The sequence below is a fragment of the Carassius auratus genome, chromosome 30 (genome assembly GCF_003368295.1).
Source record: "Carassius auratus strain Wakin chromosome 30, ASM336829v1, whole genome shotgun sequence".
Lineage (NCBI taxonomy): Eukaryota > Metazoa > Chordata > Actinopteri > Cypriniformes > Cyprinidae > Carassius > Carassius auratus.
Window position 1 is genome coordinate 6,509,726 of NC_039272.1, and position 16,409 is coordinate 6,526,134.

The window sequence follows — 16,409 nt, forward strand, 5'->3', positions numbered from 1 at the left end:
GGTTAAATTGTATATTGCTAAACACATGGGTCAGAGGACAATGCAACATGGCAGATATAGTACGTGCAGGAATGTATTTACAACTAGAGATGATTAAAGTCTCTCTTTTTGCTTCTTATACTGGTATCTTTTTAACGGAAGGCAACTGAAAGGCGCAATCTCTTTTTAGTCAGACAGTCAGCAAAACTAAAAGACAAAAAGAACAGAAGTTGCAAGCCAGAAGATTTCTGCATGGACTTCACTGGCCTTTCCTCGGAGGAATTGCAGTGAAACTGAAGATAGCTGAGCCACAGATGAAAGAGACACAGAAAAGAGCGCGAGAGGGAGGGTGAAAGAGCTTTGTATTTGTCGCTAAATTGGATTAAAGATTTAGCTGGCATCATTTGTAGTAATGTATGCGGAGTTAAACGCTGCTCAGAAGCCTCTCTCACTCAAAGAGCTTTAATACTGAAACCGAACAAAGTGCATTCAGCCGCGCTGAACACAATCTCCACGGGATGAGCAGTTTCCTTTTAATGTTACCATAACTACACTTCACTGCACTTTTGGCAAATTTCCCACCCTTTGAAAAAATGTCAAAACGCTGCTGTTTCTTTCGTTGTCTAATGTACGAAGAGTGCGAGACAGTCTGGAGATTAGTTCAGCAGTTTTATTTCCCATTAATTGCTGTATTGTTTTGTTGGGCTCACACTGAGAATACATCTGTGACTGAGCAGAAGCAGATCCCGCACTGTTTTCAGCGAGAACCAATCACTAGCATAGACAATGAATCTGGAAATGCAGTTTAAAGCTTGACAAATCTTTTGAAAGAGATGTACCTGACTCTTGAAAACATGAACAATATGCCTGTGCTGATCGATTACTCTCCTTTGAAAGTGTCTGGCTAACTCTAATATCTCAGGTTTTGATTTGAGTGTCTCAAGCATTTTGTCTGAATTCTGTTGGTCTTACGGATGATTCGTTGTTGGCTTCAACATCAGATCTGATTCAACATCATATACAGCATCATAGTGAGGGTTGTGAGGATGGAGGGGGTGGAAGAGAAGAATATAGATGGAGATGGCCTTTACATTTTGTGCACTTGTAAAAGGCATTATCCAGTTTAAATCAGTTATGGAGTAACGGTAACAGTATAAAGATCTTTCCAGACCAGTCTGGTCCAGTTTGAGCTCTGATCAGCTGAAGGACAGATCGCTTTTTCTTTGAAATAGGTGAAGTAATGCAAGCAAGAAATCTCAAATCTTAAAGGATTCAATCACCCAAGAATGAAAATTAGCTGAATATTTACTTAACCTTAGACCATCTAAAATGTAGATGACTTTGTTTCTTCAGCGAAACAGATTGGTAGAAATGTAGCTTTACTCTTCAGTGAATGGGTGCCGTCAGAATGAGAGTCCAAACAGTGGATAAAAACATCACAATAATCCTCAAGTAATCCACACCACTCCAAGAAATGTTTTGTGAAAACAGCCATATTTGATTGGAACGGTTTTAGACTGTGATGGATGCTTGATGGGTGCATATTTGACTCCTATTTTAGCCGGAAGCAAAGTTAAAACTGGACTTGTTTTTACAAACACGCAGCTTTTCACTTTGTACGATGGTGATTTATGGACTGGAGTCTTATCAGTGACTTTAATCAGCTGTTTGGACAGATCTACTTATCCTACAGCTCTAAAAAATTATGTATTGTTAAATAATGCTGTTCATCACAGTTTTGGTTTATTGGTTGTGTTTAGTGTAAATATGCTTACATGCTAAAAGGTTGATCGTAATATACTCAAAAAGATACTAATAAAGACTAGCTAGCTACAGTTTCAAAGTAGCTTCCCTGGTGCTGGTGGGTGTACAAATAAATGTTTTTTTTTCAGTCTGTGTGTGAAAAGACTATTAAAAAAGAGAGGGAGCGAAAAAGCTTTTGGGGATGCAGGAGGGTACGTGTGTGTGGTTTGGAGAGAGAAATGCAAATAACCATGAACGTGGCAAAATAACAGCGTGGAAATTCAACTGTGCAGAAATTTCTCACAAATCAAACTTCAAGCACCCAAAATTGTGCCATCAGCACTCCACCCATAAACCGAGCAGCGTCTGACTTCATCGAGGCTCGCGAGCGAAGCTGCAGCTGCACATGAGTGTGTTTGATTAACTCTGCAGTGATTTCTGACTTAATCAGTCAGAAGAACAAATTCAGTGAGCAGGAAGCCTTTTATCAGCCAGGCTCACTCACCTGCATCTTCCTGCTTTATAGTCAGCAGCAAATTAGCAAACCGACGGCTGTCAGAAATGAATAATTGAACTACATTTCCAAGAGGATGGCTAAACTGGTACACTAAATAAATTTGTGTTTGCTTGCTTTTGACTAGATTTATTACTGGAAATAAATACTTCTTAGACTCATGTGGTGTATTAGTAGGCCTATTTAAAAGCTTCATGAGTCGTCACGTTTTTCTTAGAATAATTTGTTCATTGTACTATGAAAATTCATTTTTAGAAAACAAAGATCTTCCTCGATGTAAAAAAAGCATAAAAGTGTAAAGTGTGAAAAATAACACTAAATTTAGAAAATTGCACATTGCATAAATTGTTTCTGAATTTTGCTCCATTCTGTGGACGAAATGATAATACTGTCAGAGTATGTACGGTAATGCATTTGATAAAGCATTAACCATTAATAAAGCACATTCTGTAAGCATCAGATGTGTGTGATAGGAATACAATCTGCTCATATTAACACACCCATATGTTATATTTGACTTGGTATTGTTTTCTGCCGTTTACAAATATTATGATGCCTCTTCCATGACTTCATGAGGGTCATCCAGATATTTCTTGTTTAGTTTTTACCCCATTGACAAATGACTTTAATATGATTGGCACAAGGCTGTTAACAATAGCTGAAAATAACCTGTTTAATTTATGGTCAAAAATGGTAGATGAATGGTTAAACTTAAATGAAATTAAAAAAGAAAAGAAATAAAGAATACGAAAGCATCAGTGATTTCAGTGAGATGATGTAAGAACACAAAAATCTGTTTCCAAACAAGAAAACTCCCACTTCTCCTTTCCTCTGTCGTCTCATATTGCAAATCTCATTCATTCAGCAATGTCTCATGTTGGCGATGAATCTCACCGCTGTGTCTGAAAGCTATGCCTTCCTCCTCCTTCAAAGTAAGGACAAATTTACTTGGGAGAAGAGGAATGTTTGAACCAATAAAGAACAGAGAGGGGTTAAACAGTGTCAATACCATAACCTCATTTATCTGCTGTCTTCAGGTCAGGAGGGCCGGCTCCAGCCGATGTTAGCCATTAGTGCAACCATATGCCCATATGTTGGAGCCGTCATGGATCTGATAATACACCCATGGGCAGTTAGATTTGACTTTTAAATTGGACTGATACTGTATGGTTCATTTTGATGGAAAAAGGTCCCAGTGTGCAGTGTTTTATAATGCAATCCACACATTCATTGCAAAATATTCTCTTTTTAATCAGTATGCTACCAAATGCTACACTGGTTTGGAGCTGTAAAATATGATAAAATGCATTGAATTTTCAGCTAGGGCCAGCTGCATATAGTCACCTTGTTAAGATGGTCTTAAGAACTAGTTTGACTAGTAAGTTACCAAGTGATGAGTTTTACTTTTCAGAGTTAAATTAGACCAATTTATGTTTTTATGGAGCTAACTTTAAAAAGTTATGACCAGTCTTGCAGAAAAAAAAGACTAACTTTTAAGACCAGTGTAAGCAGTTTATGCAACCAGCTACAGATCATGTCATTCTCTATTGTTAAATACTCTGCAGATTAAAATTTTTCTTATTAGAGTATTCTGAATTTTTTTGTTTACCAGAATAGATACTGGAAAAAAAATACTATGCTTATGGCAAAACCTTAAGGCTCCTATAATCGCACGGTTTAGTCCAAGGAAATTATTGAAAATAATTTGAAGGGAAAATAATATTTTTAAATACGATTAATATATATTTTTTCCACCTACTATATATCATTGGGGCCTGCGAGCACAGCATTGGATGAGAAATATGAGAAAATTATATTCCAATGCTTTTGTGTTCACTTGTAAAAGTTTTGCATTCTTTCATAAAAGTATTACATTCCCCAGAGAAACTTTTCATTTGCAAAACCACTGAAATACATATTTTCTTCTTATAATTTCCATCACAAAAGTTTCTCTGTGTTCTAATGATTTAAGAACATTGTTAACATCGCTGTTACATTACTGTTATCTTTATCAAACGTCATCTTTGAATGTTATTTGAACTTTTTTGTTTGTTTGTTAAAAAACATTTTCCCTTGGTTATGCAAATGTTAAGGGAATGTTTCATTTTATCATTTTGCAAACATTATTTGAAGTAACATTAAGATCCAACTAAAAGCTTACAGAAAAGAGCATTTCTGGAACATTGTTTCCAGAACATAATTAAAGAACAGATCACTTTGAATGAACATTATGTTACCAAAATGTCCACAGTTTTTTATTTTCTTGTGTTTCATATCAGCTAAAGTCAGCACAACATGATGGTTAAAACAAGATTAAAGTTACAATTTAATATGCAGGAAAACTGATTATATATGCATTATATGTATTCCAAGATTTGCTGAGAATTTGTCTTGAATATAAGAGTATTTTCTTTTTTTCACTGTTAGATTTTGCCCTTTTTTCACTTGAAAAAAAAAAAGGTATTTGCATAAACTTCAATAAACTGATGGATTTTTATTTATTTTTTTACTGGCAACAACTTTTTTTTTTTTGTGCTGTGTTCATTATCCCACACAAAAAAGAAAAAAAAAAAGAAAAGCCATTTTCTGTGGGTTCAGCACACAAACTCACACTCGTGTTCACAGTATCATTGCTCTGGCAAATAAGCCATCTGCTCGGGCCTGGAGGGCAGAGTTAAATCAACGTTAGTCCAGCGCTGGCAAACAACACCGAGCTATCGCCTCACGATTCTGAGGCCAAACATTCGTCTTTCTTCTTCGTATCATCCATCTCTTTTCTTATTCATTTTCTTCCTGCATCTTTCTATCACACTTTCTCCTTCCTGCAGCTCTCACCTGTGGTCTGTGTTATGAGTGTGCGGTCGGTGCTGAGCCGCTTAGGTTCTGCTGCGGTTACAGAGGTGCTGACGGTGACACTTGCCGGCCCAGACCGTGCCCTACTTACAGAGAGTGAGAGAAAGACGGGAGAGAAGGAGGCTGGGTAGGCTAAAGTGTCAGCAGTGTGAGGTGCTCAGTGCTTTGATAAACTCCTGTGGGATTAATGGCCTAGTTAAAGTTGGAGCTAAAGAGGATTAGCCTCCTTGGAGAGGTGGCAATAGATCCAGCATGTCCTTCAGCGGTGGAGGCAGAGGAGGATGGAGGGGGAGCTCCTAGATTGCTACTGAGCATGCAAAAAAAAAAAAATCGCATCTTGCAGGTTGACACAAGGTCAAAATGTCGCCTGTCACCAAGGTGGTGGAAATTGACAGCGAAGATGAGGGCGGTGTAGCAGGTGTTCTTGCAAATCGTGACTCCAGCAGTGATTTGATTTTCAGTAGACGGTGCACTGGAGCATCTTTAGCAGGTGTCATGGAGCCGTGGCTGTTCATGCATGCTCTCGGTTTCAGTGAATATTTCTGCATGGTGGTTGTATATTCTGTGTTGTGTGTATTGTGACTTCACTGGGCTGGTCTGAAGGTGTCAATTTTATTCTGCTTCCCCTAACGGTGTAAAAAAAATACTATGGTGCTTTCATTTTTTTGACAGCATGGTTGCATACATATTTCTGTACTACTTTATTCAGACATGACCAGTCATAATACAAATAAAAATAAAATCTAAAAATACAATATTGATTATCTGTGTGTACACTATGGAGGTAAATCTAGTTAGCTGCAGTTGATGTGTTGGGACAGCAATAGTAAACACACGACACTTTATCGCCATCTAGTGGTCAACAGAAAAACAACAGTGAACAAGAGCTTGAGCTGAAGACTTTTGCAGATGCTCGACATAGAAGGGAAAACTTTGATTTTAATACACCAGTATGCATTTAAATGTAGTTTTTACAAAAATATGTTTTTGAATGCTCTCATTCTATAGAAGATTATCTCAGTAATGACAGATCATTTTCTTAAATCATTATTAAAAATGCGTTAATTATCTAACGTTGGTGAACGAGTCGTTCTTTGAGTCTTTGAATCGGTTCAGTGAACTCGGTTCGAACGGTTCTTTGACTCACTAAAAGCATGAACTGGAAATGTTTATGACGTTTTTATATGGGCAGTTTTATAAACACATGCGTTAAAAAAAAGTTAAAATTGCTATTTATTAGTGCACAAACTTTTTCAGACGAGTTACGAATGAATTTTTGCACTATAAAATGCTAATTATATTTAAGGCTAGATTTTAAATCCGTTTTTTATTAGCTAAAACGAGACACATGAAATTACAATCATAGTTATCAAAACAAAGCAATATATTTTATATGAGTTTTATTGGATTGTTTTATAGCTTTTATGCCACAATGTGAAAGAATTGCTGAGACGATTTTTTTCTAATGGCAAGTTTAATAGGACTGCTGAAGATTATTTTAAAAAGGTAATCGATTTCAGTGCTTTCTTTTACATGCTTAAGGCAATCAGATCAGTGATTAAGAAACAAAGGACTACAATAAGTAGCATACATATTAAAATACTTAAGAATGGGGATCCAGAATCACTTTATTGTCGATGGAACAAATCTCTGTGATTGTCTGAACAGTCATCCAGTTCAGAAGATAAAATAAGGCTTATTGAGAGCAGCATCAAACATCTAACAAACTGGCAGGATAATATCTGCTACAAAGAATATATTACTATCTATTTCTGTTCATTCCTTTGATACCTAAACTATACGTAGTGTCTAATAAAATACAAAGGATACTTGAAATGACTAGTGTGATATAAACGGTCCTCTAAATCACACTACCTGGACTAAACAACAACAACAACAACAAAAAAAAAACAGCATATACGGTAAACAATGCCTTTTGTACTCGGTTACAAAAAATATATATTAAAAATGCATAAAACAGTTGCCCTACAATATGTGCCATTGTGTCTCTCGGCATGGGTTTAGAAAGCTCTAAATTGAATGGGACGCTTTAAATCATTACCACTATCACACCAATTAAGTTCAGTATTACACTATTGCTAGCATACTGAGGTGAAAATAGCAAACTGCTGCTGTCTGGCGTTGTGCACACTCCTGGTGTGGGTGCCACATCTGTTTTTTACATGACCTTTATTACAAAACAAAGCCAAAAGCCAAATCAGAGCACCATTTTTTTGTCTTTCCATTATGGGTTGGCAATAAAACAAGAGTAACAATAAGATTTTTCATTAAAAAACAAAAATGGACTGTACTTATTTAACACTGAGGTAATCTAACATGATTATTGATTAAAATATAACATTTTCCACATAATCCACAAAAATGTCAGCAGCAATCAATAGAGAAGACAGATGCTGAAACTCAAGTCCTTGTGGAGTGTTTTTTTTTTTTTGTATTAAAATTGTTTATAAAAGCTATTGCACACTCCATGAAAAAACACTACAATATTACACATCAAATATGTTCCTGAGTGTCTCATGGGTATAAATATACATGTAAAACACAATCAAGATACATTTAAAAGTCATTACATATGAAGCTGTTCTCCCAATACTCTACAACTACTGTCAGCGTTTATAAAATGCATAACTGTCTGTGCAGTTATAAAAGTTTCAAGGGCTTGACGTTCAGCTTTAGCTCTCAGACTTGAATCTGTTTCTGCTTGTGAGCGGCTCCATCTCTACCATATGGTCTCTGGAGCCCCTGTTCTGCTCAACTGCTCTCGGGACGACAGTGGACCAGCGATCTGTTGGAAATTAGATTTGTTAGTTCATTTTTCAAACAAACATTTCTGTGTATTATGGATGTGCATCTCTATAACTGGGGCTGATGCTATAAGCATTTCAATGCATATCCAATGCATCTACTAGTAGTGCATCTACTAATAATTATATTTAAATAAATGCAAATAGGTTAGAAATTATGCATTGCGATGCAAATGCCAACTTTTACCCAGTGGAGATTTTTTTTTTTAATCGATGCATTGCATCGTTAAGTTTTATGCCAATGCAAATCCCTAATGTGTATGTATTTTGATCTATTACCGCGCAAAAAAAAAAAGTTTCCAAGACTATTGGAGAACGTTTCACAAGAAAATACTATTTTAGTCTTTGTGTTTATATTTTGTGTTTAATCTAATGCATGACCTGCCATTTCTTAAAAATTAATTGTGAACTTTACTAGCAATTTCTGAGTGAGATTTGTTATTGCACCAAGTTTTTTCACTGTAATATTGAAAAATGTATATCTGACAGTCAAAAAGCATTTTTTAATTCTAAAAATGCGAAAAATCCTGTCTGCTCATTTACTGACCTCTTCGAAGGCCTCGTCCACCCTGTGTCTGCTCGTAAAGGTCCTTCTGGCCTGGATCCTCCTTTATGATCCCCAGATTTTGATTCCAGTGGGACCACTTGACCTCGTCCACTCTATAGCACAGAGAATGAAAGCCCAAAACTGGGTTAGGCTGTAATTGAATAAATGAGTAGGTGATATCTTGTGGTTCTACCTGAAGCACCAGCGTTTGTCTGGCGTTCCATCCAAGCCCTTGCCCACAGTAACCATCTCTCCAACACGGAAATACCTCCGCAGACACACGGGGAAGGACCGCTCGATGTCCAGGATAGTAGTTGCCCACTGATGCAAACAAAAGGAAAATGACATGTTAGAGGAACCAGTGAATACGGAGGTAAAAGCTTTAGACGGTGATTTAGAAGTGACTGCTGGCAGATGTGCGCCAAAAGAAACCACTAAAACAAAAACACAAAAAAAAAGTTCACCTAAGAACTGTTATCATTCACTTTCTCACACTCATGTCATTCCAGCCCAGTTTTTTTCTTTTTTTTCTCTCTCTTCCTCAAGAAAACACAAAAGGAGATTCTTCCTTAACTAACATGCATGAAAACAGGTGTTGGGAAAATTACTTTGCAAATGTTTTAATAGCTTTGATACCGTTTTTGAAATCAAATCTTTGCATAGCTATGACAAGAAACACTGGAAACCAACCATGCTTCGGGAAAAAAGCATGTACATAAATCCAAACAGGGTATAAAACTTGAATAAGCAATTCTTATTCTGTGCCCTAAACTCCTGAAATGTTTGTGTCTAGAGCAGTATATGCAATTTGGGAAAGAAATCAATCAAATCTGTTTATGTGTGAAAATATTCAGATTTAACCCCCTCTGTAAGTGTTAACATTTTCACAAGTAACTGTAATTAAATTTCACGTTTAATTACACTTTATTTTAAGGTGTCCTTGTTACAGTGTAACTATACATTTAAGTACGGAGTAATATGAATGAACTACATGTACTTACTAAAAGGTTAGGGCTAGGACTAGGGTTACTTGCACGTAATTATGCATAATTCATTGTTATTATATTTTAGCAAGTACATGTAACAAGGACACCTTAATATATATATATTTTTTTTTCTCAGTAACTGTAACAGATTACAGCTATACTTATTTTTGTTAAGAATTTATGTCATTCTGTTACATGTAACTAGTTACTCCCCAACACTGACGATAATTCATACTGCCAAAAAAGGACACAAAATACGAAGTCATATGGAGCTTTTATGATACTTCTATGTCTGTATGAATTGCCATTTACTGTTGCTACATGGAAAATAAAATCTCTGACATTCTGCGTTACATCTCGTGCTTCACAGAAGCAATTAAAATATATGGGGTGGAAATGACATGAAGAGTAAATGATGAGAAGAAATTCAATGTTTTGGTCAATTGACCTTAACCTTTAGACTATCTATGTATATGACAGACTGCCACATTTGACCTTTCGTATACCCCTCACCTGCAGCTTCCAGATCTGCTTGCTCTCTTTGGACACCTGTCCCACTGTCTCCCCCATCAAAGCAATTAACATGTTGAGTAACAGGACGAAGGTGAGAATAATGTAGGTGACTAGAAGGATGAGGAAGACCACGGGATACTGCGCGCCTTTTAACATGCTGTCCAGCTCTCCGATGCCTATGGTCAGCTTAAACAAGTCCAACAGGAAATCGCTGAAGGTGTTTGTATCTCGGCATTCTGGGTATTTGGGGCAGGTACCATTACACATATTCTTTTCAGGGCAGATTTTCAGCAGTGACACTAAACCTGGGGCAGAATACAAAACGAAATAGAGACATTTTATTCCGGAAAATGTTTCCATAAAATACCAATAACTTTACGAATATTACTAGAGTACCTGATGCATAGCCGATCATGAAGAGCACATAGACCAGGAGGAACCGGAACAAATCTTTGATGAGGATCTGAACAGAATATAAAACATTTAAGACACAATGGGTAAAAGGAATGGTGTTAGGATTGTAGTCATTACTGGAAAGAAGACATGCTGTTTAACAATCAAGAAAACAGGATTTACATCTTGAATAAAATATTGTTGTGCGATAATACAGCATTAACTATATGCAAACCAGAAAAAGAAAACAATGCATGGTCTCATTTTCAGTGGACCTTACTAAACATAAAAGCACACTACAGTATATAATGTGTGTTTATTTATGTATCTGTTCTTTCCAAATTTCTATTCTTCAAGGAATCCTAAAAAAAAAACGTATGTATGTTTGCATTAAAATATAAAGCAGAACAACTGTTTTCAACAGTAATAACAAGAAATGTTACTCTCGGAATATGAAAAGGATTTCTGAAGGATCATGTGACACTGAAAATTCAGTTTGCATCTCAGGAATAAATTATACTTAAAAATATATTAAAATAGAAAAATATTAATATACAATATTACTGCAATTTTACAGGTAGATTTGATCAAGCCTTGGTGAGCATAAAAGACTTCTTTCAAATACATGGCATATGTAATATTTTCTTTTACAAGCTTGGGGAAAAGGGCTAAACAAAATATGATTTGTTTCACTGAGACAAGACAGTCAGTAAAATCTTTCATAAAGACAGGTGAATAGAACGGTTCAATGAAATGTGCTGCATCCTGGTCTTTTCATACCTTCTGAATCATGATGCTGTACGTTCCAGTGAGTTTAAGGCCTCTGGTAAAATAGAGGGTGTTCATCCAACCTAACACTAGAGCAAACACCATCACAGAGACGTAGGCCTCAATCCCCGACACATACAGCGCTGCACTCACCAGAACCAACACGGAGTAGATGAAGCTGTGGAAACACAAGGGACTGACTGCTCAACAGGTAATGTGTTTGTCATCAACATACTTCACCTATTCAGGTTACTGGCAACTAATTGTCAGCTCAAAATTGAGAACCTAACAAGCTGTGGCCTCTGGCTATTTTCGTATTTTGTGTTTATGAAGGTTACAGAACGTCTTTCGGGTTTCAATACGTAAGATTTGCTTTTCAAATGCAAAATGCCTCACTGGTTTAGCAATGCCATATATTAATTATAATTAAACATATCAGTGAAGCGCAGTCATCTTTGCTTAGATCAGGGCTGTTTTTATGCAAAGAGATTAACTATTAAAACATGCCAAGAAAGGGTTCTGGAATCAATTAGACGCCTCAATTAAAAAGAGGGAGAAAACCGCCTTAGGGAAAGACATGGAGAGTAAAGGAAGACACAAAGAATGGAACCGAGTGTCTTACTAGAGAAGCTGAAAAGATCCATCAATAAATAAAGAATTCACCCCCGGGCACTTCTTCAGGAAAAGGTCCTTAATCTAAATCAGGGGAGAAAACCAAAAAATGCTGCTGAAGGCTTTAAGTGACAGCTGAGGAGTAAGAAAGAGTGATTTTGCGTTCCAAAACACACAATCTTTCCGCAAGCTGAGATGGAACTGTGATCCTACACATTCTAAATTATTCAAAATGATTAAAGCTTACATTTATTACGAAGAAGAAGACTCCAGAAGCCACGGTTATGATCTCGCCAGCCAAACGCACCTTGTCTTGTGTAGAGTTGTAGGGGTAAGGGGGCTGTGGAGGTATGAGATTTAGGAATCAACTACAGACCTGTTTATTAGCAGAAAGCATCTCTTATACAACATGAAATATCTTTCACACAGGAGGAACTGTGTTTTAAAACAAAAAACATGAGCACCCTTGTGTACACGATCATTCTGTAAGACTTTCTAAAGTGTCTCATGCTCACCAAGGTTGCATTTATTCCATCAAAAATATAATAAGACAGTTAAATTGTGAAATAATAATATTACATAAAAAATACATATTTTAATGTTTTTTAAATGCAATTTATTAATCAGATTAGTTTTCAGCATGATCTTTCAGAAATCATTTTAATATGCTGATTTGCCGCTCAAGAAACATTGATAATAAGAAATATTAAAATCAATTGTGTCGCTTGAAATAGAAATCTTTTGAAACATAATGTAGTATAAAACAAATCTTACTGACCCAAAACTTTTGACCAGAACTGCGTCAGAAACAATAAAAGGTGAGCATGAACTATTCATTGAAAAATAAATATGAGATCATAGAGCATATTTAAGCCTGATTTGAGCAAAAGAAGCTGAACTGAATTCTAATACCATTGTTTTTGTTATCTGATTGGTGAATTGACATAATGCCAAACGGCAAATCTTCACCAACCGTTTCAGAGAGTTCAGTCTCTCCCGTTCAAGCAGATGGAAGATGCACTAGACTGAATGAGGCAAGGCCAAGACAGCAGCTGAGCAAACGGACTTGCCTTTAAGGGATTTAGATTGTACTCACTGTACCCGTGGATGGGCGATAGTAGGCCACAAGAGTGAAGATGATCATGGTGGCAAGGTAGGAAAACACACTGATGTAGAAGGTCACAGCAGCAAACTTTTGCCACTTGGCCCTCAGCAGCTCATTTATGGGTTCCACCGCCAGCATCTCATGGCGATTCTGAGGGCACAAATGAAAAAACACATTAAAAATCACTGAAACTGGGATCATAATGAAGAGAGTTTGTTTGTGGTATTTTTTATACCATTTCCAAAAAATGCTTTTCTATACATTCACAACAACTTATTCATTCAATCACTAACCCTGCGCTGTCCAGGTCTGCAAGGCTTCTAATCTCATTATGGACACAGTCTACCTCCCTCACTTTCTTTTTTCAAATCTATCCACAAGCTCACCTCGATCCTGCTGTTGTAGACGAGTATCTCCAGAACAGAGACTTCCTCTCCGCAGGTTTCCAGTGAAGACAGATCATACAGGCTGGAGTATACCGGTCCATAAGCCCAGTCCTTAAACTTCCTGGAGAGATGTCGAGCCTCCTCATCTTTTATCTCTCTGCGGATGATATGCTGGAACACCTGTGGAGCAAAAAAAAACAACAGTTTCATTTATTTTAGTTTGTTTCGCCATTTCCTATCACACTTTCCCAATGCTTGTTTCTAATGCGGACATAAGGCAATCTAATACCCCGATTTTGCCCAGCTTGGCGGCCATCATGAGAGGGGACATGCCATCATCGTTGAGTACGTTCTCCAAGTTGCAGTCTGGGTAGAGTTTGGCACATTTAATGAGCAGCAAGTCGTACATCTTAGTGACGAAACGCGTGTTGTCCCGAGTGTTGTCTGCGATACGGACCAGGGCGTGCAGGACTGTGTTTCCCCTCGAGTCCTGCCTCCGCAGATCTGCCGCCTTGTGGCTGTTCTCGGTCAGGTAGTGCACCATGTCTGGTTGGTTTGTACAAGCTGCGAGTGAGAGAGGAAGCTCACCTGTGCAGTGAGAAAGAGACTTCAGTTATCAATGTTTGAATTGTAAAAAATCATTAAAACATTAGGTTGCACTTAATTTTAAGGTGTCCTTGTTACAGTGTAACTATACATTTATACTGAGTAATATTAATTAAATACATGTACTAACTATATGGTTAGGGTTTGGCATAGGGTTACTTGCATGTAATTATGCATAATTTATTGTTATTATAATAGTAAATGTAACGTGTAACAAAGACACCTTAGTGTTACCCAACTTATTTTTACATACACTATCATTTACAAGTTTGGGGTTTAAAAAAAAAAAGAATGTAAGCAAGGGTGCAATAAATAGATCAAAAGTGTCAGTAAATCGATTTAGAATGTTCTAAATCAAATAATCCTAAAAAAAAAAAAAATAATAATAATAATAATTATGCATTGTGGTTCCACAGAAATATTAAACATTGATACTAATAAGAAATGTTTCTGAAGGATCATGGGACACTGAGGACTGGAGTAATGGCTTTTAAAAATATCAGCATTGCCAGCAAAGGAAGAAATTTAAATATATTAAAGAAAACAGGTCACAATATTAGGCTTGGTTACTTTTTAATAAATAAATAAAATCTAGACCATCACTATGGTTTATGTTGGTTTGGAGCTGGTTCAGCTGTTGACTGACCATCATAGCCCTATAACTCTGGTTGCAAAAGGTAGTTTTGCTGATCAAGCTTCTTAAAAAGCCTGATGAGGACCAGCATCCAAAACACAAAAACTGCAACCACCTGCTATCTTCTGTAGGATTCCTGCCCAACCATTAGACTCCAGTCTCCAGATGTCCCTTTTATCTATCATTTTCCTTAACTGAACACCAAGATGAAGAATACAATTAGCCACTAAAAGTCAATCAGTCCTTTACAGGGCTCTCCTGACAAATGCGCTTAGATCTAAATGTCACTATTTGTATCCAGTACTCAATTAGTGCTCGTCTCACGAGAACCATCTCAAACAGGAGAGAGAGAGAGCTGTTGCCAGGGGTGACAGATTATTTTCACGTCACTTCTTATAGAAATGCTTCACTCTCGTTGATTTGCACGCGCTCAGAGAGCGTTTAGCGTGACTGCTAAATCACATTAGCTGTCAGTGCACACAGGTTCACGAGAAGCTCCGCGGCGAATGACTCCCTTCGTGGTCAGATCAGCAGGGATTAAACACTGACAGCCGTGTCTAATACAAATGAAACTAATTTACAGGTGAATAAAAGAGAGATGGAGACTCCTGGCAGGGCACCAGAAAAGATAATCCTATTCTGTCATTCTTGGATTATTTTTAAATAGTTTTGCATCTTTCAATCAGTTCCAAACGCAGACGTCTTGTTGTGAGGTTTAAAATATGCGAGATGTAAATGAGGCTCATGAATAGGGAATTCAGATTCTTCAGCTTGATTTTAAAATCACGGCTTTGTAACGCTGACGTCCCGGGGGGATAAACTAATTTGAATATTTGACAAAAATGTAGGGGCAGGACTTACTCATATTATCCAAAGATGACACTACTGAAGTAAAGCAGAGAGATTACATTTCGATAAAAAAAAAAAAAATCCAAAAACAAACAGACTTTTCTTTGGGATAACTTGCACTAACGAGTCATGCACAAACGCGTGTAGAAGCATGTATCAAAGGGATAGTCCACCCAAAAAATAAAGCCATTATTTACTCACCTAAACCCATTGACCTCAATGTCAACACAACAGAAGTCAAGGAAACAAAAGTTTAGTTTCCAACATTCTTCAAAATATATGTTTTTGTGTTCCACAGAAGAAAGAAATGCACATGGGTTTGCAACAACATGAAGGTGAGCATTTTTAAGGGGGACTGTCCCTTTAAGACACAGCTGTAGTAACACACTCTTGTCAACAGGGGGCAGAATGTACGCAATTAACTTTTCAAGTATACTTCAGACCATCATCATGCCTCCAAATATAAGACATTTTACTGTATTTTCCGTTGCAAACACAAAGGCTCTATTCACTCTCTTCCATCCAACACTCGTTTCATTTGAGACATAATGTCTTGTTGGTTTTCCTCTAAGCTTCAGAAACCTTTTTACTCACAGCTTAACATTTAATGAATGTAAACTGTGTAATGCTCCTCACATTTGCCAACTAGAGAGAGGGTTTTAGGAAAAATTACCTGATGTTACTATGGTAAACACTGGGCAAAAATGTATTGGGTATTCACTGGCAAAGTAATAAAGGCTAGACTGCAGATGCTAACTAGTCAAAAGCAATGTTTTTATAAATGATATAGTTACAGTAGTATTACAATTTAAAATAATGTTTTTGATTCAATATATTTTCAAATGTAATTTATTTATATAATGGCAAAGCTGAGTTTTCAACAGCCATTCGTGTCACATGATCTTTCTAGAAATCATGATAATATGCTAATTTGATTCTCAAGAAATATTTTTTATTATCAATGTTAAAAACGGTTGTAATGTTTAATATTTTTATGAAAACTTGATATTTTTATTTAAAATAACTTTTTATAGAGTAAAAAAATATATATAAAAAAATACACATTTTACATTATGCATGCATTTACACTCGTCAC

The 16,409-nt window shown here is 36.6% G+C and overlaps 1 protein-coding gene across 2 annotated transcripts in view; it reads right to left on the reverse strand.

The window, feature by feature from the left end:
- Nucleotides 1–6,701: 6,701 nt before the first annotated feature.
- The window catches only part of LOC113048997 (transient receptor potential cation channel subfamily V member 4-like), a 20,659-nt gene continuing 10,951 nt past the window's right edge, over nt 6,702–16,409 (reverse strand). For both annotated transcript variants that reach the window (XM_026211000.1, XM_026210999.1), the window contains exons 7-17: nt 13,514–13,812; nt 13,225–13,404; nt 12,830–12,988; nt 11,981–12,073; nt 11,744–11,817; nt 11,134–11,299; nt 10,357–10,423; nt 9,961–10,265; nt 8,655–8,782; nt 8,462–8,574; nt 6,702–7,895 (exon numbers count right to left, since the gene is read on the reverse strand). In XM_026211000.1, the coding sequence (XP_026066785.1) occupies nt 7,783–7,895; nt 8,462–8,574; nt 8,655–8,782; nt 9,961–10,265; nt 10,357–10,423; nt 11,134–11,299; nt 11,744–11,817; nt 11,981–12,073; nt 12,830–12,988; nt 13,225–13,404; nt 13,514–13,812 (1,697 nt within the window). In that variant the 3' untranslated portion in view covers nt 6,702–7,782. The remainder of the gene's footprint in view (nt 7,896–8,461; nt 8,575–8,654; nt 8,783–9,960; nt 10,266–10,356; nt 10,424–11,133; nt 11,300–11,743; nt 11,818–11,980; nt 12,074–12,829; nt 12,989–13,224; nt 13,405–13,513; nt 13,813–16,409) is intronic.